General features: G+C 35.4%; 2 protein-coding genes across 5 annotated transcripts in view; both read left to right on the top strand.

Moving 5' to 3' along the window:
• Positions 1-80: 80 nt before the first annotated feature.
• LOC127810068 (superoxide dismutase [Fe] 3, chloroplastic) lies at positions 81-9,661 on the top strand. 4 transcript variants are annotated; one of them, XR_008025340.1, is made up of 10 exons: positions 81-247; positions 389-533; positions 1,171-1,251; positions 2,033-2,224; positions 4,168-4,339; positions 4,538-4,611; positions 4,714-4,740; positions 4,840-4,863; positions 4,941-5,248; positions 9,402-9,661. XR_008025340.1 is itself a non-coding variant. In XM_052349301.1 (9 exons), the coding sequence occupies exons 2-9, from the start codon at positions 429-431 to the stop codon at positions 5,064-5,066; spliced, it is 801 nt and encodes a 266-aa protein (XP_052205261.1). In that variant the 5' UTR covers positions 81-247; positions 389-428; the 3' UTR covers positions 5,067-9,379. The 4 variants fall into 4 exon arrangements, 2 of the variants coding, with proteins under 2 accessions (XP_052205261.1, XP_052205263.1); XR_008025339.1 differs by having other exon boundaries at positions 9,405-9,660; XM_052349301.1 differs by lacking the exon at positions 9,402-9,661 and having other exon boundaries at positions 4,941-9,379.
• Positions 9,662-14,825: 5,164 nt separating this feature from the next.
• Positions 14,826-24,909, top strand: part of LOC127809574 (myosin-1) — a 29,158-nt gene continuing 19,074 nt past the window's right edge. Inside the window, exons 1-11 of the mRNA XM_052348453.1 lie at positions 14,826-16,022; positions 18,247-18,348; positions 18,433-18,576; positions 18,676-18,826; positions 18,981-19,008; positions 19,696-19,861; positions 20,019-20,082; positions 20,210-20,223; positions 20,308-20,392; positions 21,721-21,824; positions 21,965-22,103. Coding sequence (XP_052204413.1) covers positions 15,654-16,022; positions 18,247-18,348; positions 18,433-18,576; positions 18,676-18,826; positions 18,981-19,008; positions 19,696-19,861; positions 20,019-20,082; positions 20,210-20,223; positions 20,308-20,392; positions 21,721-21,824; positions 21,965-22,103 — 1,366 coding nt within the window. The 5' untranslated portion in view covers positions 14,826-15,653. The remainder of the gene's footprint in view (positions 16,023-18,246; positions 18,349-18,432; positions 18,577-18,675; positions 18,827-18,980; positions 19,009-19,695; positions 19,862-20,018; positions 20,083-20,209; positions 20,224-20,307; positions 20,393-21,720; positions 21,825-21,964; positions 22,104-24,909) is intronic.

Raw genomic sequence — 24,909 nt, 5'->3', positions numbered from 1 at the left:
AGCTGTAGTGGGCTGGGGCCCTCCCAAACAGGCCCAGGCCCAGGCCCAATTTCACTGATCACCGTCTTATATGTGGTAAAAGCAGAAGATAGAGCAGGGTGAAGTTTCACTTGCTTCCTGTCCCTCCTCCAGTCCAGAGCGGGAAAGCAAAGATCCCCATCTCCGGAACATAACGCTATTCATACACATCGACAAGAACCCAGTTGAGAAAGACTGAGAGAGAAGCAAGTTGTTCCTACAGGATAGTGTACGCGTATATATAATCCTTTTCCGTTGAAGTAGACCAACTGTTTGTTGCAATGCCTAGTCGAAAAGAAACGAAGAGCATTTCTTTTGTTTATTGTTCTTATTTCATTGAATGGGGTTCTAAAACGGGTTTGATTTGCAGTGATGTTATTTTGTAGTTGCAAGGAATAAGTATAACTGAAATGGGGTGGCCATCGTCGTGTAATAATCTTTCCATTACAAGCTCGCATCTTCCTGTCTCTGCGGACGCGTCCAAGTTGTTGAGGAGCCCCAAGCTTCCTTTCCGTGTATGTTTCTTTTATTCTGTTTGTGACGTTGAAGGATCTTGATACTCTGCTTCGTTTCTTAGTGTAAATCGTTTTCCAACCCGATATGCATTTTTGCATGGGAGATGAGAGAGAGAGAGACCTGAAAGCAGTTCATTGATTCATGAAGAGATAAAGCTTGCTTTCTTTGTGGCAACCGATATGGGCTGTCAGTAACTGCGCTAGTTTGTGATAAATTGGAAGGTAATAGTAGTTTTGTGGCGTTGAATTAGACTAGAAGACCTTATAGATCCTGTGGTCCGGCATAACCAGTTGATGAGTTATGGAATTGCTAGTCAAATTGAAATAGTTGTGGTTAGAGACCACAAGTTCACAAGAGAGTTCTAGCAAGTGACTGATGATGATTACTACGGTGACTTCACAACTACATAATGTCGGATTTTTCGTAGCATTGAATTGATTGCGCTCTCATGAAAATTTATACGCATTTTTTTTACCTTACCTGAATAACTGAAAGTTTTAGGGAACTGGACTATCATTTAAGTGGTCACTCTCTACAACTAGTAACTTATCTATGTTTTCATTGTTAAAGTCTTTCTGATAAGATTTATCCTGCAATTCATGTCTGACTAGTCTCTTTTACTACATTGTTCCTCAGCACCAGACTGAGCAACATAGGAAACAAAGGACAGCTAAAGTTCTTGCCTACTATGGCCTGCAAAAGCCACCCTATAAACTTGTAAGTGAATATTTATTTTCCTAAATGTCTGACTTAATTTCTGCTGAACACACAACACAAACACACACACACACACCGAGCACATGAATGCACTGGCACTGCAATATTTATTTCATTCACTATAGCAACTTGTGGAGAACTTGTTAAGCAGCAGATCTCAAGCTATGGCCTTATCAAAGTTTGAAAGAGACTTAATCTTGTCTATTTTCTTAGGATTCCTTTGACTATTAGATTTAGAACTTAAACTTCTTGAAGCCTTTCTGGAAGCTATTTTCCTTTTCTTTCTTTTTTTTCAATTAAGTTTATGTTTACATTGGATATGAGCATGTCATTGCAATTATTTGGTTCAATGGTTTTGCCCTTATTTTTTTCCTGATATACAGGTGAGTGCTCTGTATGTTTGCCTAGACTGCTTAACCTTGAACTCTAATGGATCTCAAGATTTCTTTACCAACTAGAGATGCTGTTCCAAAAATTGATAAAACAAACTTTATCCATCTTTTGCCTTCCATTTTCTCCTCCTTTAGCTATTTTTTACATCTAAAGTGCCTTAATAAATCGAAAGCAGTTTTTTGGCCATTCAAGCTGCTAAGCATTCCAAGGAAATTTGTTGAAAGTTGGAATGGGTTTCCAAATCTGTTATGCTTCTAACCTTCATATAGACTTTATTTGGTTTTTAATTCAGTACTTCAAATCTCCATGCTATTTGATCAAAAGTAGCTTTTCCATGAATTGAGAGTTGATTTAATGTTTGGCCCACTTTACTTTTTTGTATTTGCAGGATGCACTAGAACCATATATGAGCCAGAGGACCCTTGAGTTTCACTGGGGAGAGCATCACCATGGTTTTGTGGACAATTTGAATAAACAACTAGGGAGGAATGACATACTGTATGGCTACACCATGGATGAACTTATCAAAGTGGCTTATAACAATGGGAATCCTTTACCAGAATTTAATAATGCTGCACAGGTCTATTGCATTTATTTCTGATCTTGATCAAGTTATCTTAGATTATTTACTTTGCTTGTTGTTAGTGGCTTGGGCATTTCATTGATCTTAAGTTTCTTTAACTGTTTCTGATCACATATCCAACTGTTGGGTCAATCCAAAGTATAAATATGTTTCTTATTTCAATGTCTTAGTAAATGGTATTCTTCATAATCAACTTGGAACTTGGGTAGTGGTTTAGGAGCCGTTTGATAGAGATTTGAGTTTTATTTTTCAGTTTTTGTTTTCATTTCTTTGTGTTTTGTTTTTGTTTTAATTTAGAAAAAGTGAAAACTTAGCATGTCATTTGATAACTATGGTTCTTTTTCATTTTTGTCTTTTGATTTTTCTTTTTGTAGTTTTTGTTTTCTATCTCATCCCATACCCTTCTTGTCATTGGCAATCAACATCAACTTGAGTCCTGCCAGCAACTCCTGGGAGGTCTAGAAACTGTTGTTGCCAGTAATGGGCAGGTTAGGTGAGGAAAAAAATGAAACACTTTTTCTTGTTTTCTTTTTTCTTTTTGAAAATTTCTCAAAACAAAACAAACAACCATACACCATTTTCTGTTTCTGTTATTAAAATAATGAAACTGGAAATAGAAATAAAAAAATGAACACTCTATCAAATGGGCCCTTAGAGATTGATCTCTGAAGATAAAAAGACATTTGCTAGCTTGCAAAATGGAATCAACTATTTTTGTTGTAGTTAGAATTTCATTTTTATTTTATTTGCCCCAAACAAGGAGTAGTTGCAAGTTTCTTTTGCATGTCTATGTTTTTGGAGTGTTTGGATCACCATTAGTACCAAAAAGTTAAGTTTATTGTGCAATGGGTCCAACAATCTATATGAAAGCTCTCTAATGCCTCTTTCAACATGCAACCTCATGGCACACATCAAATGAAGAGGCAAACAAATGAGATAAACAGGCACACGAGGAAATTGCATAATAACAAATATAAGAAGAAAAGTTCACCAAGGGATGAGAGATAGAACAAGAGAAGAGGAGGAAGGAGGATGAGAAATTCAAGAGAGCAAAGAGATAGGAGGCAAGAAGAAGAACAAAACAGAAGAGATGAGAGAGAGCACAACTACCAGGAGAAAATTCCAATTCTGTATATCCAATATCAATCAAAACATGAGTATTTCTTTTGATAGTTCTCCTCCTATTTGTACAGAGAAAACCATAATCCTACTAGAAATTTAATAGCTAGAATTTAACTATAATTAATCTACCAAATATCTGAAGATACAATGTGACATAAATCAAATCTACTTTATTGTGGATATAAAATTAACTTATTCCTATTTATTCATACCATTCTTTTTTTTTTCTCCACCCTTGTATTGAGTAATCCTTCAATATTTCTAGTGTTAAAGTTAGTTGGATTAAAGAAGGATTGTGTTAGGTAGTTGAAAACCAGCATAAAATTCATCAGATCTTTATAAAAAAATTTAGATATGTGATGTGGATATTTCCATGGGTAGAGAGCTAGAATTCATGTGGCCAACCTCACCTGGTGGCCAACTTATGCCATAAAGGATTGGGTGTTGGGATGCACCCTCTCGGGCTATGAGATTTCACCTGATTCCATCTTCTTCTATAAATTAATTGACATTCTTCTATGGTCCCTTCCCCCATGCACCAGCCATGTCTTCTAAAGTTATATGTAGATAAATTGTTTAAGTAATTAATAATCAATTAATTGAGGTGGTGGAAAAAGTCATCTACTGGGCAAGTGTATTTTGATTTCCTTTACAAGTGAGGTCTAATTTTTTAGGAGAGTTTTGTTTGCTTTCTTCCTTGTTTTGATCATATCAGTCTTAACTTGCCTTTCATGGCATCTGTAGAAAAATTGTTGCTATTCAAGTGAGCCAAATCAACAACTTGCTATTTTGAGTGAACTCATCACTAGCTTTTCCAGGTTTGGAATCATGACTTCTTTTGGGAATCTATGCAACCAGGAGGTGGAAACATGCCAACCTTGGGTCTACTTCAGCAGATTGAAAAGGATTTTGGTTCTTATACTAATTTCAAGGAGAAGTTCGTAGAAGCAGGCCTAACATTGTTTGGCTCTGGCTGGGTTTGGGTTGTATGTAAGTCCAGTCTCATGTAACTCCTATTATGTGTGGAAAACCTAGTGTTTCAGTGCTTCTGGTGACTAACTTAGCTCTATTCTTAGAAATAAAAGGAAGTTTGCTTTTCTGGATGTCAGAATGAATGGTATTCCAATTTGACTAATTTATAACATGTTTCCACTCTAATTACTATATGTTCTGCTTCCATCTTCTTAGTGAAGAGAAATGATAGGCGACTTGAAGTGGTTAAAACATCAAATGCAGTCAGTCCCCTTGTGTGGGATGATATTGTAAGCGAATTCCACTTTTGTTGTATCAATTTTCCACTTTTATGTTAATGATATACATGTATTGAGTCCTATTGACAATTGCATTTATCAATTCTTGGGCAGCCCATTATCTGTTTGGATATGTGGGAGGTAAGAATCTCTCTCTCTCTCTCTCTCTCTCTCTCTAAAAAGACTGATTTAAATACAAGATTTGACTAAGTCTCTCCTTTTTTTATTTTTATTTTGCAGCATGCTTATTATTTGGATTATAAGGTACATTATTGCTCTTCCTCTACTTCTTTCTTCTCACAATAAATCTTCTCTTATTTCCCTAAACCATTTTGGAGCAGAACGACAGAGGGAAGTACATCGATACCTTCATGAATCACCTTGTGTCTTGGAATGCGGCAATGGCACGAATGGCTCGTGCACAGGCCTTTGTGAATTTAGGCGAACCCAAAATTCCTGTTGCTTGAGATGCTTATCTCTCAAAAGTGCACATCCGTGATTCATATTATACGTGGATGCTTTGCTGCCTTCCAAAAGTCATTACCTGGTATAAGAATTTTGAGCATGTAATGGAGATTGGGTGAGTTGTCTATAATTTAACCGGCACCAATATGCACCAATCTTAATGCCCCACTCATTTGCAACCCAGGTACTGAGCTGTAATTCATGCAGCAGTAAACATCATAGAATACTTGTTTTACATTGTCAAAGCTTATTCAGATTTTTTTATTTTTTTTTAAGTTTTGGCTCTAAACTATACACTAGCATTTGTTTGTAATTTATATTACCTTTTACATGTTATGTTTTTTAAATTGTATTTTTCTACAAGATATTTGGAGGTAGCAAGTGGATTATATTTGATAAGCAGAACTTTTCTCCATTTTAGGTTACAACAACATCAACAATCACAGGCTTTAATTCCACGAGGTGGGGTCAATTACATGAATTCTAGACCTTTAGCCATCTCTATTCATGGCCATATCTTTGTAAGGACTTCATATCTTAATTGCACCTTTGGCATGTCCAAACCATCTTATTTTCATCTTTGGCATCTTATCCAATAGATGCCACTCCAACCTTATTACCTATGATACCATTTCTTGTATGACCATACATCCATCATAATATCCTCTTAGTTACATTCATATTCTGCGTGTGTTGTTGGTATTTAACTGCCCAACATTAACAAATATGGTTTTATAGCCATTTGATAAAACTTCCATTTCAGTCTTAAAGGGATTTTACGATTGGATAAAATGCTGACCACATGTTTACATTTTAACCTTCCTAGCTTGATTCTCTGAGTAAGATTTCCATAATCTCCAATTCTTTTTTGAACAATTGATCCAAGGTATATAAATGGATCTTTCTTCAAATCATTTGAACAATTGATTCTCCTATTATTTTTCACATATATAGAATCAACCTATTCACTTAAAACCAGTTGAGAATGCTTTGTATGTATAGGCCCATTTCACATATGGGCCTTGTCTTTTCCTAACCAGTTGAGAATGGGCCCATTTTTCCATATAGTTGAGAATCTTTTCCAGTTGAGAATGGCCCTAATCAAATATATGTATAGGGAAATTTCCATACAAAGCATTCCATTATTTTTCACATATATACAAAGCATTCCAGTTGAGAATGAGCCTAATCTTCAGTGCTAATATGGCCCTTGTCTTTTCCTATACATATATTTGATTAGAATGGAACATCCACTAGTTTGCAAATCATGAAATTTGGAACAGATTGATTTCATGCCTGAAAGGCCAATCAAGTTATAAATGTATGTTTTGAGCGGAACAGAACTACCACCAATTCTCATGATCTACAGGTCAGGATAGTAGATTGAAGAATTTAGTTGTTTTCTCCTTATAATTCAAGTTCAGACCTCAAGCTCTCGCCCAATCATTTATGTAGTTTTATTAACAAGAGAACACAAGTTAAGACTCTTTTTTCAAATTTTCATTTCACGGGAATTTAAGAATCATCCTCCCCTTCTTCTGGATTTGGCCCTCTGATAAAAACAGATTAATATAAAATATTGCTAAACCTCTTGGACTTTTTGGTTTGTGCAAGATCAAAGAGCAGGTACTAAAAAGTTCTCGTGAAATTGAAGGTAGCCTGCCTGTGTGTTGTCCCGTATGCTTATATCTGACAGTTTTTGTTTAGCTTATGGTTAGTATTTATATTATTAGCTTTAATAAGTAGTTGTGTGACTTTTTAAATATAGATGGATGGCTGAGATTAGAAGACTTCCTTTGTAACTGTTAGGATTTATGACTGCTGTAACCTTAGCATAAACAGTCTTTTTAAGACGCTGTAGACAGCCTTATTTTCTACTTCAACATTTGAGTTTTTCTTAAAACTAAATCAATATTATTGTTTCAGTTTTGAACTTACACTGTTTTTAGCTCTAATTCTGCACTTTTTTGCTGTCTCTTCACCTCGCACTGCATCATTTTGTGGTGACAATCCCTTGGCAGCCATGTAGGATCTGCAGGAATGGATACATAAATTTATTCTTTTTTTCTAGTGGCCTAAAATAACCTAATATATCTGTGTCCTCAAATGATCCTAGATATTTCTCCAATATTTCATTCCTGTCTCATCATGATGCATTTGTTGCATCATCTTGATGGGCTTCTGCTGGATCCACCCAGGAGTCCACTTGCCATGTCACTCTGCAATTTGTTGCTGGTATCCTATTGCAATAATGCCATGTTACAAGAAGTGTCGATCCCTGAAATTTGTTAATTATTGATATGTATGCTCTTAATTTAAGCCAATAATATGGAGGAAGACATGCACAGAGCCTAGACCAATAATGACGCTTTGCTTTATTATGAATCAACTCTAATTCTCAAGGTCAGAGCCAACATATAGGGTCATCCTGATGGCTGATGGTACTATTAGCTTTTAGTCGGCATAACCTTGTAAGCTCAAATGCCAAAACAACCCATAACTGTACACTTGGTGCGTCATTTCCTTCTACAGCCCACAGATGTGTAAGAGTTTGCTAATGATGTGTATATATGTATATATTCATTGAATTAAGCCATATTTTTAAAGTCATTTTCAGAAGCTGGAAAGTTCGCTTGTGCTCATGGGTATATATATTGAACCCCATTCTTTAATTATAAAAGAAAAGGTTGGTCTACCACTATACCCTAGTCCATTCTTCTTTTTGGTTAACTTTTTTCCTGACATAAAAATGACTAAATGAGGACTAAACATGGGTGAAGCATGTATTATAGCTTTCATAGCAATTTCTTGCATGATTCACTTGTCCATTTTAGAGATAATCAATTGATTCTGCTGATACAACAACAACAATAATCACAAACCTTCATCCCCCTAGGTTCAGTAATTGATTCTGCTAATGATTAAGTAATGAACTTTCAGTTTGTTTAATATATTGTTTTGTAAAACTATTTCAATAGGTGTGCTTTCCTTTGTGTGGCCTGTAATAAGGCTCCAGTTGACTTCCCCGTTTGTCTAGGTGTGAATACAAGAGTATACACATGGTTGTTTTCGTTGCCTTAATTTATTCAGTTGTGTATAGGCCTCTTAGAATATTTACCTTGAATGTCTAATTTAAGGGATAGCTTGTCTTATATTTACCTGCAGAAGAGATGCATGTGAATATCAATGCAACACCTGTACAGTATATAACACAAAGAAATTATGTTAGGCAAACAAGCATCTTACTAATGTTTTCTTTAGAATACTTAATTATTAAAGTTTGTCATAAGAAGTGAAGTTGTCACATAATGAACCTCTGTTGGCGAAGTTCTTAGGTTAATTCTGGTAGTTTGGTATTAATGCATCATGATTAGGGTATTGCGGTTTAAGATTGAGGCCTCGCAGTGGCATTGACATCAAACAAGTTTGAGCATTTTCAGGCTAATTTGACTGGGAGGAGAGATTTCATAATTTTTCAAATGATTTACTTGTCCCACTAAAAATGTCCTTAAAAGATGAGGCTTATCTTCAACAAGATCTTTATAGTGATCCTGGATGAGGCTTATCAAATGTTTCTAAAAACTTTGATGAGTCTGCTTTACCTGGGCCCTAATACAATTCACAGGTGGATCACTAAAGTGGTAGATGAACTGATATTGTCATTTATTGGAGCTCCCCCAACTATTTATGGTTACTGATAGGAATGCCAAATCAACAAGAGATGGAGGACATAGGACCTAAACCATATTGAATCAACTTTCTCGAAGTCAAGAGTCCATTGAACAACCCTCACATCAACCTTTTGAGTTAATCAATCTGAAACAGCCTTAATAATTAAAGCAGAATGGCCAACGACCCATGTTACCTGGTTTCTTCAAACTGCCTAACCTTCTTGAGGACATGAATGAATATAGAGAGAGTGCTTGGAGAGACTCAGTGCTTAAACATATACCTGAATATCTTTTCAGAAACTAGAAAGGTCAGTCTGATCAGAGACTCAGAATCAAAGCCTTGGCCTTTAATAATTGAAGGGAGTGGTTGGTGTATCACCTTCTTTTCTTTTTGGCTCACTTTTTTCTGTCATGAGAAATAAACAGGCACGGGGTACATATTATACTGTAACTTCCATTGCATTCTCCTCTCATCCCTATGCATACATAGTAATTTCATTACTCATTTTAAATTGATTCTGGACTCTCTAATGCTCATGTAAATACTGAAGAGAATCCATAGAAGTGACCCTATTTTGATTTGTTTGTTAATTGAACTCTTATGGCAAATTAGATGTTTGAATGACTTCTAGGGCACTTACAACTTGCATGTTTTGTCTAAACTAGTAGTGCCCGAGACATGGCGTGATACTCCATAGTGCACTTAACAACGAAGGGCATGGGTCCAATCATACCTGTGGCACTAAAAGAGAATATTGAAGAGAAGGTGTCAGCCAATTTCTATACTTGGTAAACCTCATGTTTGGTGATTTTTTTTTTTCTTTTAAGGTCACGGATACAAGTAATGATTATGGTCTCTTTGTAAAGTAAGGATCGGATTGTGTATAAAAATAATTTTCTTTGACCCCCCTGAAAATTAGGCCTCGTGTGTTGCCCTTTATTACTTCAATTTTGCTTAAAGACCCAACTAGTTTATGTTTCAATTGGAACATTAAAGAGGTGACAAATTGCCATCAACCCTTCCACCCCCATCAAGTCCTCCAACCAATCAACCTAATTCAGAACTCTTTTAACCCTCCATTAATTCATCTGACCTCCCATCAATTCACCCACCCTTGTTTACTTCCTTAGCCCATGAGCATATGCCTAATCGTTTTACATTTTGTTTAAATTTTGTTGTAGCTATTTTGTGAGCTTTATATTCTAGCTTTAGAACGTTGTTTTGGAATGCCCAAGAATGATGGGTTCATGTTACTCTGAAGTTGCTGAATAGTTTTTGTTATGTTACTCTGAAGTTGCTGAATAGTTTACTAACAAAAGAGGTCAAGATAACAAAGATGAGGGAAATTTTATGGTAGTTATGGGTATCATATATGGGCAGTAGTTGGAGACGACAACTCTCCTTAGAGTCCCTCATCTGAGATCCTTGAAAAAAGAAAAAAGTTAACCCTTGTGAAGAGCTTGATGCACTTTCTCCCTTGATCCTTTAAGGGAAATGCATCGAAGGGAAGAAAAATTTATAGACCAAACCCATCGTCTCTAACCCCCCTCCCCCCCCTTCTAAAATGCTTTTGACATCTAAGGGTCACGAACTTATTATAGAACCTTTCTCAATAAGTGGAATATATTAGTTGTATGTTTTCAAGTTGGCCAGTAAAGGTCGGAGAAGGGCAGTCACTCATTCTTAGAACCAATGGTAATATATAAAGGTATTTTGTATAGTTTGAATGATATATTGTGTGATAGGAAAATAAAAGGAGGTATTATAAAAAAATTATGTAATAAATACATCTTTTATATTATACAAAATCCCTTTCACATTATATAAAATAATTTTAAATGTCAATACAAAGTAAGTAAATTGACCAGCCCATTCAGGTATGTTATTTATTCATGGTTGCCATATGAAATTGAATCATTTGTCTGCATTTCTTTCAGTGTATATATATGTCATGAATGATTTTGTTCTATAAGATTCCTGCGCTAGAGACAACTCTTCAGAGGATCATATGCCTCCACATCGACACACACACACACATATATAAGTATAGATATTCAGTGGACTGAGCAATAATCATTTTAACAACTGGGAAAGAGTGAAGCAATCATATGCCCAATACCCAGTTTTTGTGTGTGACATTCACTGGTTGACAACTCCTACTGCAGCTGCTGCTGCTGCTAGATTAAGATTGGCAGCAACCCCTCCCAGTGTGCCAAAAGAAAAAGATAAGAGAGGGTGGTCCCCATTGAAGGGCAACTAATGGGCATTGTTTAGGGTATTGACAATGATGAAAAGTTAAATTGCTGGAGAGAAAAACTCATGTGACAACCTTGCCCCTTTTTTTGGCACTATCAGGGCCCATCAAAACGAAGCCCTTGTCATGTGGGTATGGTTACTTGTGCTTTGTTTTCTGAAAAAAATAAAAAAAAATAAAAGTAGCCTTATTGATGTTCTCACAGGAAAAGGAAGGTATGTCTGGTGATTTCATTTACTTCTTTCAATAGATGTGGGTATTCGGTTGATTTGAAATTGCTCAACTAAATTTGTATAAAAAAATCCAATTGAACCAATTGAATAGGTTCTTAAATCGAAAAAAATTAAAAAAATAAAACCAATCAACAAAATAAAAAAAATCAAAATAGCAAAATACAAAAATGATGTCATTTTTAATATTTTAGTTAGTTTAATTATTTTAATTTTTTTAAATATAAAAATCAAACTAAATCGAAATAACTGAAATTATCTTAATCAACTTATGACTTGAATTGAATCAAATTAGTAATTTTAATTTAATCGAAATATTGTTCACCCTTATCCTTTCATTTCCCACAAATCCCTTGGGCCATTTTATAAACCCTCTATTTCTTTTTTCAATTTTTTAATATTTTCAATTCTTATAGTTTATTTTTTAAATATATTTTGCAAGATAATTATTCTTTTTAAGCAGAAAGGTCTAATTCAATTAAATAATTCCCAAATGAGTAAAATGTATACAATTAGCTTAAGGGTTTGTTTTTATACTAAGAGGTTTTAACAATATTATATATATATATAAGCAAACACAATATTTAAATTATTACGAGTGTTGATTGTCATCCAAAATGACTCTTTATTTAAATTTGTTTATTTTTAATTTACATAAAAATAATACAAATCGCTATCTCTAGCTAAGATAGTGTACTATATGTTTATTGTATATATGCTCAAAAAGGAAATATATGTTCATAGAAAGCTTAACAAATAATTCTTATAAATTGACAAATTATTTTACATTGTCCGACGTGCTTACAAACGGGCTTATCAAATGGAGTTAAAAAAACCCAAATGCCCTTGCCCAGCCTTCGCTTCTCTCTTATCTCCCTTCTCCCATGGCTGTGTGCAGTCTTTACCTCCCTTCTCCCATGATCGCACGACCGTCACGCCTCGCCAACCATCGCTACATCCAGCGACGGTTAATGCGGTGAGGCAATGATGTTGGTGGCAAAGCGCGGCAGTCAGCAATTGCGCGGCCATAGAAAAAGGGAGAGATAAGAGAGGCTAGGCTGTGCAATGGCATCTTTGCAAATTTGTATTGGGGACGAGGGTATTTTTGTTTTTTCAAACCCTATTTTGTAAGTCTCTCGGTGAGACTTTCTGACCTTGTAGTAGAACTCTAAATTAACATGGCACGCACACATTTATAATAATTTATTAAAATTTAATAATAATATGTAAATTTATTATTAATGTTAAATATAAATATTATAAATTTATGTGTATTATGTTAATTTATAAAAAATTATTTATCATGTGAAAAACACACTTATAAAAAGGGAGATTATATTTTTTTTGTTTACATAAAAAGCTTAAGAAGTTCTTGATTATCAATCATTTTTTGCCCGAATTATTTTATTTTCTCTAAAAATCACGAATTACTTTGATTTAGTCTAAGTATACAAACAAATTTATCATGAGTCGAATGGTAGGATTTGTGATAGACAATGACGGTCAAATAATTTTACATAAATATATAATTAGATTCACACCTTAGACTTTTAACTGTAAGTCATCTATACTTTACTTTCACATACATTAACGAGGTTGGTGTCTTATTATAAGAGGTTAATAATGTGCTATAAAATAAAACAAAAAAGACAAGAGGCATTAGAATACTAATAATAAAATAATATATATATATATATATATAATAATAGAAGAAGAAATGAAAGACACAAGGAAGGGTCAGTTTGCCGCTTATATCCGGATAATTTAGGTTGGGGCAGGGCAGCGAGCCACGTGTCGATGATCAGATGGCGTGGGCAGATGGAGAGCAACGCCTGTAATTTGAAACGGGTCCAAACAAGTTGGTGCACCTTTGACTGGCTCCCTCCCTCCCTCCCTCCTTCGATTGATGATCTGTCCCTTTCCCTGCCAGTGTCAAATTACCAAATTCTCCTCAACTCAAGTCAAATGCCTAATTTTTATTTTTCCTGTTCTTTCGAAGGGTAAACTTAAAAATTGAGGGATGCATGGGGTGTCTAAGTAACTATCCACCATGAATTGAGGGTCAGGCCGAGTTGGTCACCCAATGAATGAAGTATGTAATCGGTCTTTGATTTTATTTTAATTATCTAAAAAATAAATTACTAACTATATCAATAAAAGAATCTAGTTTGTTTCTCGATCGATATAAGTATTTTCTCTTTAAATTGAAAAAAGGGTTTTCAAAAAACTTTCCTACGTATAGGCATTTTTGACTTGAAGGTTTCTTTATGAAAGACAGCTTTTTTATCGTCGTTTGTTTATTTGTTTTTATAATTTTGTTCATTCTCTTATCAAATAAATAATTTTTGTTGTGTGAGTTCAACTCTCAAAACAAATATTAAAAATGACATAAAAAGAGATTTAAGCTTATCATAATCTATTAAGTTCAAGATTTATATTATCTTTTTCATTTTTAGTTCTATTTAAATATAACAAATGACTCGTCAAAAACTAATAATGAGCCAAAATTACTTATATATATATACATGTGTTGGTGAAACATGCTTTAGTAATGACATTAAATCTTAACAACTAAAGTAGTTTTTGTTATGATGAATTAACAATTTTACTATACTTAAGTGTTCTTTAAATAATTGACAGTGTTATTTTTATACTAATCATATTATAATTTACTTGGTTCTTAATTATATTTGAAGTATGACAGTTAATTCATCAAACAATAATAGTGAATCAAAATCACTTATAAGAATAAAAAATATGACATTTCTAAACATGCCAACACACAACGCAGGTGACCCCTTTAGACTACAAAGTTCGAGACCAATTATCAAATCTCTACATAGATCAAACAACGTTTTGATTATATTTATTACAAAATCAAATGGTTGTGATGATAATATATAACAATAGTTATAAGTTTTGATCTTATTAAATGAAATCAATTACATAAATGTTCATTAATTATCAGCTACTTAATACAATACTTTGTTTATATATTTTAAACTTCAAAACACTTTTAACAATAGAAATGCCCAATGGGTTGCTAAATTCACAATTGGTGTGTCCCAAAACTAATGTAAAGAAATAGTATTTGTGGGTAGGCAGTGGCATTGGTTTTGTGATTGTGATGGGGCAAAAGGACACTATGGGAAGAGAAGAGAAGGGAAGGTAAGATACAATGGTCAAGGGGTAAGTAATGAATGATAGATGTATATATATTTTTTAAATATATATAAAAAATAAAATAATAAAATATATATCACATCTAATTACGTAAAAGTATACAAATTAAATTAACTAAAAAATAGAAATTTAAAGATATAATCAAAATATTAAAAATTTTAGTATTCATACAAAAAAAATTAAAATATAAATAATAAATTAACTCAAATATATAAATTTAGAGTGTTCTAACACGCGGCAGTGGCAAGGGTGAATCTTCCGTGTAATTTCCGAAAAATTACGGGGGGATTTTGGTCTTTTAATATCAGGATGAATTTGAAAATTTCAAATGCTTTATTATAATGTATATTTATTTATTAATTTAAAATTTTTATAATTTTGTATTGCGTTTGTTGTGAGCCGGTGCTGTGCTTCTGCGAAGAGGGAAGAGAGAAAAGGAAAACTGAAAAGCAAAAGCTGCATCGTCTCCACACGCCTTGGATTTCCTATTGGCATCTCTCTCTTTCTTTCTCTCTCTCTCTTCTTCTTCTTCCATTGGGCGGAGATCGAGCGCATTCCCTCTCCATCTCTCCAAATCTCCCAACATCTGTGCTGTTTGGCCTTCGATTTGGCACTTTCTTGGGACTCTCCGAAGATCTCCGACGATTATTCGTTGTCGCCTCAGTCTTCGGTTTTTTTGGGTTGTGGCGGCAAGTTTGGTAGGGTTTAGACGTTCCCGTTGCAGAACTAGATCCGTCAGACAGGTGAGCGACTTCACCGGGTGTTTGAACTGGCAAAGAGGTAAGTTTAAGTACTTCTTTTCGGTTTGTAGTTCGTGGACGGTTTGTTGTTGTTGGGACGATCGGAATCCGCAAGTAGATCCTGTTGAGATTCTTCAGATTTTGCATGTGTATGTGTTTTGAAGTCCGGGATCAGTTGAAGAAGTTAAATTTAGAACTAGTAGAGTTATTCGGTTATGAAATTATGGGGCTTGGTCTGATTTCTTTTGAAGAGGCTTGGGTTTAATCTCTGTGAAAGTGATTGCTGGTTCAAAGTCTTCGAATTGGATATTGTCAGTGCCGATTGATCAGTGACGAGCATTACAGTCTGTTTCGCAAATTATGGTCCCCTCCATTAAGTTTCTTAGATAAGTCGTGGGACCTTGTTAAAGTTTGATTTCCCTTTTGGAGAAGAAAAGTTAGCTTTTTGATTTCTCTGATCTTTATCCTGTTGTGCCTGGCGAAGCTCATTCACGCAACCCTCCACGGCAAATGTCACAGAAAACTCGGGCATCGCCTTCACTTCAATCGATCAAGTCATTGCCTGTGGACTTCAGGATTTTGGGTTTGGGCTCTTATCCTTCTGAGAACTCTGATTCTGCCAATACGAGCAATGGTAGTATGATCCTCAATGCCATTCCTGAGAATGGTGATCTAGCAGTTGGTCGTGGCCAGGATATTGGTAGTGATATGGATCAGGATAATGATGAATCACCGTATAATAGATTTGATGTATCTGCTGAGGTGAGGCCTTCTGTAGATGATGAGGACCGGGATTTGGCACCATCTCCTTTGCGTTCCTTTGTCCCATCCCGAACTGATTCCAAGTGGAGTGACACCAATGCATATGCTGCAAAGAAGGTATTTTGTGGCTTCAGTTTCAGTTCCCACTATGTTGTCCATTTTGCTGATGATCTTTCCTCTTCGAAGGGAGTTATCGCCACAGTTATGAGTGCTCTATTATTTTGTCTTATTTTGTTCCAGGACACTCAACATAAACTTTGGGCAACAGATTGAATCAATGCACATGTATCTGTTATTTGGTGGCCTCCATACACTATAATCTTCTTACAAATGCATCCGAAGATAACTCGTTCAAATTAGAATGCATGTTATGGGCTCGAAACTTGAAGTGTACATGTACTCAACAAGTTGTGGGATAGGACTAGGACTAGATTAGAGTTTTGGGGTTTTAATAGTTTAGGAAAAGGGTTGTGGACTTCAAAGCGGGAAAAATGATTGGATTTGCTTGACTAGAAGGGGAAACACTGTAGGATTTTGTGAAAATTCACTTGTCAAAAAAGCAAAAAGTGTTCTGCACGTACTACCTTTCTCCCTGTTAGATGATCTCAGTAAATATTTTAGCTCTATGGCCTGTCCATGTCCTTTGTTATCCAATTGCTATGCTTAACCTTAAAATCAGTCGTAATTTCTCAGATTCTGACTTTAATTCAATCCCTGGGCCTAAGGAATACAAACTCTTGATAGTATTAAGTTTACAGCTCATTGATATTTGAACTTTTTGTTGTTTTGCTGCATAGAGACACTTTGTCCCTTTTATCCCAGTCCAATGGTAGTGATAGCAGTGGCCTGCAACTCAGATGGAATGCAAATCCATGATGAATCATCCAAGGTCCTATCAGGGATAGGGGGAGGAAACATCTCCAGCTCCTATGGACCCGGTTCAGCGATGAGGAGATTCATTGAACTACAATTAAGACAAATTGCACGAGCAAGATTAATCATCCCTGATCTTGTCAAATATAGCAGATGAGACATCTGTTTCTTGTGTGTGCTGTAATTCTGTTGTGGGCATATAAAGCTTATTTCAGTATTAGCGTTTAATAAAGAGCAGTGAAGATCTTTTTAAGAAGGGGCTGGCTCTCTACTTGTAGCTGTTTCAGATTAGGAGTTAATCCATAAGCTTAAGGTGTTTAGGAAAATGGTTCTAACCATAACGTAAAAACATCATCTTAAATCTACGATTACCATGTCTGCTTCTTGACATGACACCAAATCAAAGAAAAAAATGCTTAAAAGTTGTTTCCAAGTAACATGTGATTTCTGCATGCGGATAATCCATTCACTGGAGGCCATGGGAGCAGGAGTCTTAAAATGTATGGTTGTGCTTAAGCTCCTTTTAATAGCCAACCATTGTCAAGTGATTTGTATGTATTTATTAGTTAAAAATAGAGTTTCCACATCCCAAGTTAAGAACTCATCAAGCATCTTTATTTTTGGGTGATGAATGAAGAAAGAGCCAACAAAAGGAAGTGAACCAATACAACCAAAAGCCTAGGCAGAAGCACAAGCCAGAAACAAACTCAAAACACCTCATACGAAAGATCAGCAAAAGAAGAAAAGGAAAAGGAATAGATCCATTGCACCATAAAAATAAGGAAACAAATATATAACATTTTAAGGATGTGAATCAACTGCTCATACTCATCAAGCATTATATCTAAATTTCTTATTTTGTGTTGTGGTAGCATTTTCTATATCGTCATTGCTTTTTCTGTATGAAATAGGATAAATTTCTAAAATCTAAATCAATAAAACTTGATACACATTGAGTATTTGAAGCCATTATAGATGGTCTTGTTTCCATCTTGGGCTATGTCTCAAACCAAAACAGTGAGCTACTTGGGATTGTGCTTGACAGCTTGAGAAACTAAATTTCTGTAAAGAACGATGCACGCTTATGTTTAAATCTATGGGTATCATTAGATGAAAAAACTAAATGTAAAATGGATATGTTTCTTATTTGGAATTGTACATGTTAGTGGACTTTGATTTAACTTCATGGATTAATTTGCTGATAATTATCCTGAGTCAAGTACCTGCTGAAGTTGGAATGCTGAGTCTTAGAGAAAAAAAAAAAAAAAGAAGAAATCATCTTGTGCGCCATGGCCCTTCTGACAGTCTCTGTTTGGCAGTTGTGCATGAGACTGCGAAAATTGCATTGACAATTACATTTTATGCCATAATATATAGGGTCTACCCAAACTACAAAGGGTTGATGTTAAGTGGGTCAATCTAATACCAATTGATTTTATTACCTACTTGTTAAAGTTCACTTTTTCAGAAGCTCCAATCTTGGTTGCAACTTCCTGATGGGAACTGGGAGCTGGGAAAGATACTGTCAACTTCAGGAGCAGAATATGTTTTATCACTGTCTGAAGGAAAAGTAAGCAAGCAAGCAATTTCGTATCCTGAATATCTACACTTTTTTGGCAACCCAATCGATAATTCTCTTGTTTTTCAATTTTAGGTATTAAAGGTAAATTCTGAAAATCTGTTACCAGCAAATCCTGATATTTTGGATGGTGTTGATGATCTGATGCAACTAAGTTATCTGAATGAACCCTCAGTATTATACAATCTTCAGTATAGATATGATCGAGATGTTATTTATGTAAGTGACTATTTCTTGTTGAGTTCATTATAGATTTGCTTCTTATTATCCTTCTTTGTTTGGTATATCTTCACTTTCTTAATTCTGTGCTCACTACAGACAAAAGCAGGACCGGTGTTGGTTGCCATTAATCCCTTCAAGAAAGTGCCTTTGTATGGAAATGATTATATTGAAGCATATAAGCGCAAGTCTACAGAGAGCCCGCATGTTTATGCAATCACAGATACAGCCATCCGGGAAATGATACGAGGTGGATTAAGTTCTCCCCCCCCTACCAACACCACCAAACACACACACACACACACACTTCAGCTGAGATGATATACTTAACAACAAAGCCACTCTCTAGCATTCTGTCACACATTTTTGTGTCACTCTTACATTTTTCTTTCTTTCCCTTGCAGATGAAGTAAATCAATCCATCATCATAAGGTCAGTTAAACTTTGCTAGTTTTGAGCTTATACTTTTATGTCCTATAGATTTCATTATGAAAATACTTCAGTCTTCTAATGGCCTGCTTCTTACTTTATGCTAGCAGTTTTTACTTTGAGAAACCTTAATTGAATGCTTGTGCTCTATGCTTGCCCCACCTGCTTTCTTTCCAGTTCAATTACTTCTTCAAGGAACCACCAGCTTGTTCATTTTTTCGAAGTGATTCAATTGAATTTCCAATATATTAGCAAGATGACATCGACCTTGATCTTGGCCCCCATTTGGTTGAGCCTAGTAGCCTACTATTTAACTAAATAAATTCAGTTTGATTACCCTGACTACATGGTTGCATATAGACTGTATTATTGGATCTATGAATATGTTTGTGAATCAGAAAAGTTGAAATTCTAATTGGGCAGTTGCAAATTTAACTTATATGTTAGATATATGAATTTTTGTGTCTATATGAGTTTGTCCCCCTTTTCTCCCTGTTTTAATACAAGATTATGGTATCGAGATGTGATGAAAATTATTATACATATGCTGTTTCTCTGTAGTTTATAGGCTGCTATACCATGATGAAACATTTCTGATAGGTGATCCGTGAGAATTTGTATTATTATGCACTTGGTTGTTGTAAATCAGGTCCATTGCTTGTGTTCGTCATACTCTATTTATGCATGCAGTGGTGAAAGTGGAGCAGGAAAGACTGAGACAGCAAAGATAGCAATGCAATATTTGGCTGCTCTTGGAGGTGGTAGTGGAATAGAACACGAAATATTGAAAACTAATCCAATTTTAGAGGCCTTTGGTAATGCCAAAACGTCAAGAAACGACAATTCAAGTCGTTTTGTAAGTTTCTATTTTTTCTTTGTTTGGGCTTCTGAGTTATTTCTTGAGTTAACATTTTTTCAATGATAATTAGCAATTAGTACCATCTGAATTTGAATTTTAAGCTTGTGGCTCTTTTCCATTGGAAGCAGTAATCATATGAACATACCTGCTACAGGGAAAGCTGATTGAAATTCACTTCAGTGAAACTGGAAAAATATCGGGTGCTAAGATTCAAACCTGTAAGAACCTCCTATTATTGTGATCCTGCAATAGATTATTTTGTCCCACTCTTGCTGAGATTCAAAGACTGACATAACTTTTGATTTCCGTGTTCCTTCTGGCTTCTTATCTCGTGATTCTGTACAGTTTTACTTGAGAAGGTAATTCTTGACTACTCTATATCTTTGAATGTTACCCATTGCGTTTTAACAAGAGTTCAGTAATCCAACTTGTGTAATGAACAGTCTAGAGTTGTCCAATGCACTGAGGGAGAAAGGTCGTATCATATATTTTATCAACTTTGTGCTGGAGCTCCATCTCTTCTTAGAGGTATATCATTGTTTGATTTTTGTTTTTGTTTTTCCCTATTTGACTGTTCATATTATTTTTTTAATGGACCCAAGCTGGAAAAATCTCTTCCTGTTCCCTCAATGTTTGACTTTAGGATATTACTTCTAATAGAGGAAATAGTTGGACAGGGAGATTTGAAAATTGACTTTGCAATCTTTTTGGAGAATATCACTAGATTTTGGAGGGATAAGAAATTAGAAGAGAAAACAGAGGATAGTTGCTGGGAGAAAGAGGTTAAAACTCCTTGTATGTTTATTGTTGATCTGTCTTCAAAACTGTATCTGGTTTCCCCACCATGATTCATTTTTTTGAAAAAATTTCCTGTCCATAAAAGTTGGGAGAAAGAGGTTAAAACTCCTTGTATGTTTATTGTTGATCTGTCTTCAAAACTGTATCTGGTTTCCCCACCATGATTCATTTTTTTGAAAAAATTTCCTGTCCATAAAAGTTGGGAGAAAGAGGTTAAAACTCCTTGTATGTTTATTGTTGATCTGTCTTCAAAACTGTATCTGGTTTCCCCACCATGATTCATTTTTTTGAAAAAATTTCCTTTCCATAAAAGTAGTTATGCAATCAACCAAACATCTAAAGAAAATGGGGAAGGTTTTAAGAAAAATAGTGTTAAAAGAATAAAGTAGTTGCTGAACAATCTTTCATTTGGTTCAATTTGGAAGAAGTTCCTGAGGTTCATCCATGGTGTTGTTCACCTCAATCAAGGACATTTCTTAAGGTGCACTATTATTTGGTATCACATTACTGGGAAAACTTTATGTACTGTTTCTGTACAACAGTTGGTTTCAGAACTTGAATCTGTATAAATTTTCTTGACTTCTCTATTAATCTCTTGCAAATTTTCTTTTATTGATTCAAGAGTTAAACTAGCAACCACAGGTCAAACCTAAAGCTATCCAACATTATTTTCAAGGGAGTATATAAGGAAGTGGAAATTGCAGAAACTAACCACTTTACAAATAGTAAATTTGTTTTTACCCCCTTTTTTGTGAAAAAACGTTTTAAACCTATCCAAACAAATTATTTGCATCCTAAGAAGTCCTTTGACCCTGTGTTTCAGTATTCCTAAGAAGTCCATAGCAAAGTTTTAAAACACCTCTGAGTGTTCGATATGTTGAAATAATTTTGAGGATTGAAGAAGCTGCAGAATTTTTATATCCTGTTTGGTTGTATTTTCCTACGAAGTCATCTACTAGGATTGCTTGCAAAGCTTCATATTATACTTGTATGTTATAGTTCTTGCTTATATTTTTATTTATTTCTTATTCCTTACAATTTGTTGCTTTGTAACATAGAGAAGTTGAATTTGAAAACTGCAAATGAATATAAATATTTGAGGCAAAGCGATTGCTACTCAATTTCTGGGGTTGATGATGCTGAGCAGTTTCGCATTGTGATGGTTGGTATTTTCTTCTTCTTCATGAGCAGAGTTGGAATTATCTGTGCTTTTTGAAACTTATTTTTACTTTTGCCTCTGAAGGTTTTTCTACAGGGATTAATATGCATAAGACTCTCACCATGGCTAATTTTCTTCTCCAGGAAGCTTTGGATGTTGTTCATGTTAGTAGAGAGGATCAAGAAAGTGTACTAGCAATGCTTGCTGCAGTGTTATGGTTGGGAAATGTCTCCTTTGCAGTGATTGATAATGAAAACCATGTTGAACCTGTGGCTGATGAAGGTAACAAATATTCCAAAAGGATGAACTTCAAACATTTTCATGATTGCCTCTCCATTTTATTGATTATCTATTTAGGTTGGGGTTAGTTTAGCGGCTGTAGATAGAAAGATACTACAAATACTGGGCCAAAAACAGTGAGCCTTTTCTACTCCCTTATCTGGTAGAAGTTAAATGAAGACCCATAGTTATTCAGTTTAGATTTGGTAATTACTTGTTGCAATTGGAGTTTGAAATCCCCTTAGAAGTTATTTCACTCCAGATGGTGCTTTAAGAAGGCTGTCAGCTGTTCTTTTAATCAAATCTTTTATATTTCCTCTTGGTAGTTATTAGTAACCTGTTTCTAATGGGAAAAGGTAGTATGATTTCTTTTTGTGGGGAAGAGGGGAAGGAACTATTAGTGCAATAGATTGATTTTGTTGGTTGTCTCACTGTCAAATTACAAGTCTGACAAGAGAGTTCTCGAGGAATTGAGAATGAGAATTGGGAGAGAATGGGAGATATTTGGGAGGGAGAGAGATCAGAATGGAGAGAGAGATTTAGAGGGAGAGAGAATTGGAGGGAAACTAACTTCCGATTTCATTCAACATGTGTAGCTTGACGCTTGATCAGTTACTTATACTGATCCGGGCTAAGTTTGGGCGCCAAAAACCTTTGGTCCCTCGCCCATGTGCGCTTACAATGGCTAATAGCATGTTGGAACATTCTACCAGCTATGCTAAAACAGAAATTCAAATTCTAGTAGCCTAACTACACATTTATTTAGATTACTTAGCTAGCTACCTTAACAATCCCCGCCCAAAGTATTTATTGTTTGCAAGAAATATGTAGCAAGCTTGCAACAATCCCCACCCCTTAACTACACATTTATTGTTAGAGAAGCTCCGACAAGTATTCTTAGGTGTTATTGTCAGAGTGAAGGGAAGACCACTGGACTAACACCTGGATCAGAGGGACTCCATTGCAGTGTATGACCCTTCTATCCACAATAGTAGTTGGCACAGTGTCTGGAGGCACTTCTCCCACCATAGGAGGTAATTTTGGGGTAGATCTCTGTGTGCCCATAGCTTTCTTGAGAAGAGAGACGTGGAAGATAGGGTGTATCCTCGCCTCCTTAGGCAGTTGCAACTGGTAAGCTACTGCCCTTATTTTCTCCAAAATCGTGAAAGGCCCATAATACTTGGGGTTCAACTTGGATATGGGTTGTTTGGTCAGTGCCCTGAAGTGTTGTTGGCTGAGCTTCAAATACACTTCTTCCCCCATTGAGAAATCTCGTTCGCTTCTCTTTCGGTCTGCTAGTTGTTTCATCCTATTCTTTGCCTTGGCCAACTCCTCTTTTACCATTCTTAACACCTCTTGCCTTTGTTGCAGATAAGCCTCAACTGCTGCTACTATTGTGTGGCCTCCTAGGGCAAGAAGTAGGTCTGGCTTGTAACCGTATAGAACCTCGAAAGGTGTCATTTTGAACAAGTTGTGGAAGTTCAAATTGTACCACCACTGAGCCACTGCCAACCACTTGTGCCATCCCCTCGACTGCACAAAACTCAAGTACCTTAGATACCCCACCAAGCACTGATTAACACATTCTATTTGACCATCCCTTTTTGGATGGTGCCTAGGATTTTCATGAACTCTTTCCAAAAGAGGCTAGTAAATATTCTGTCACGAATCACGATTAGATACAATTGACCTTGAGATTTCGTGTAGCTGAACCACATTCTCCAAGTAGTCTTTAGCCACTTCCTATGTTGTAAAGGGATAGGTTAATCCTTTGAAGTGGCTAAATTTCGTGAACCGATCCACTACTACTAGAATACAATCCTTCGCTTTAGATTTTGGTAGCTTTGGTAGCCCTTCGATGAAGTCCATGGTAACATTGGTCCATGTGCGGTCAGGAACTTCTAGAGGCTGTAGTTAGGGGTGAGCATTCGGTTTAATCGAACCGAACCGGCCATTTTTTACCGAATCGAACTGAACCGTTTTAAAATGGAAAACCGAACCTGAACTATTATACTAACCGATTTAATCGAACCCAAACAAACCGACAGTGAACTTCACTTAATCGAGCCAAAAAACCGAACCGATTATACACAAGAATAATCGAAAAAAACCGAACCGATTATACCCAAAGCCAATATAACCGAAATCCAACAAACAAAACCGAAATTGGTGAACAAATTCCTATAAACAAAACAGAAGTTTGCAGCCAAAAGTTTTCCACAAAGAATTGACATATATCCAAAGAAACTCGCATTGTACACATCCACATGTAACGTGGAAACTGGAACCTAGACCTAAATTAAGGCTAAATTAAGCCAACAACGTGATATCAACTTAAGTCTAAATTAAGCCATGCAAAGTGGAAATTGTAACCTGGAAACTGGAACCTGAAAGCTAAATTATTCCATCAACATAAGTCTAAATTAAGCAATCAACATAAGACATCAACACAAGTCTGCTGGAACCTGGAAACTAACTAAGCCTGCTGGAAACTAATTGTAAGATATCAAAAGTTTGCTGGAAACTAACACAAAAAGACCAAAAGTTTGCTGGAAACTAACACAATGTGAAAGACCAAAGTTAAACCAACACAAATCTAAACAAAAAGAAAGAACATAAACATATAAACATAAAATCCGTTTATATAAACATCTAAACAAACAAATCTTCATTTTTGTGTTGTTCTCAACATAAGTTTGTTGGAAACTAAGGGCATTTATATAACAAAATCACACTCAACTACAAACTCTACAAGCATTTTGACATGCCCCTTCCAAAATTTGATTACAAGTTGTGAAGTTGATAGAAA

Source organism: Diospyros lotus, chromosome 9 (assembly GCF_014633365.1).
Source record: "Diospyros lotus cultivar Yz01 chromosome 9, ASM1463336v1, whole genome shotgun sequence".
Taxonomy (NCBI): Eukaryota; Viridiplantae; Streptophyta; class Magnoliopsida; order Ericales; family Ebenaceae; genus Diospyros; species Diospyros lotus.
Note: the sequence above shows the minus strand (reverse complement) of the source record. Positions and strands in the feature narration are given on the sequence as shown.

Coding starts and splice junctions, on each gene's coding strand:
- LOC127810068 (XM_052349303.1), top strand. CDS start 429: ATGGGGTGGCCATCGTCGTGTAATAATCTTTCCATTACAAGCTCGCAT. Junction 534..1,170: donor GCCCCAAGCTTCCTTTCCGT/GTATGTTTCTTT, acceptor ATTGTTCCTCAG/CACCAGACTGAGCAACATAG. Junction 4,864..4,940: donor CTTATTATTTGGATTATAAG/GTACATTATTGC, acceptor ATTTTGGAGCAG/AACGACAGAGGGAAGTACAT.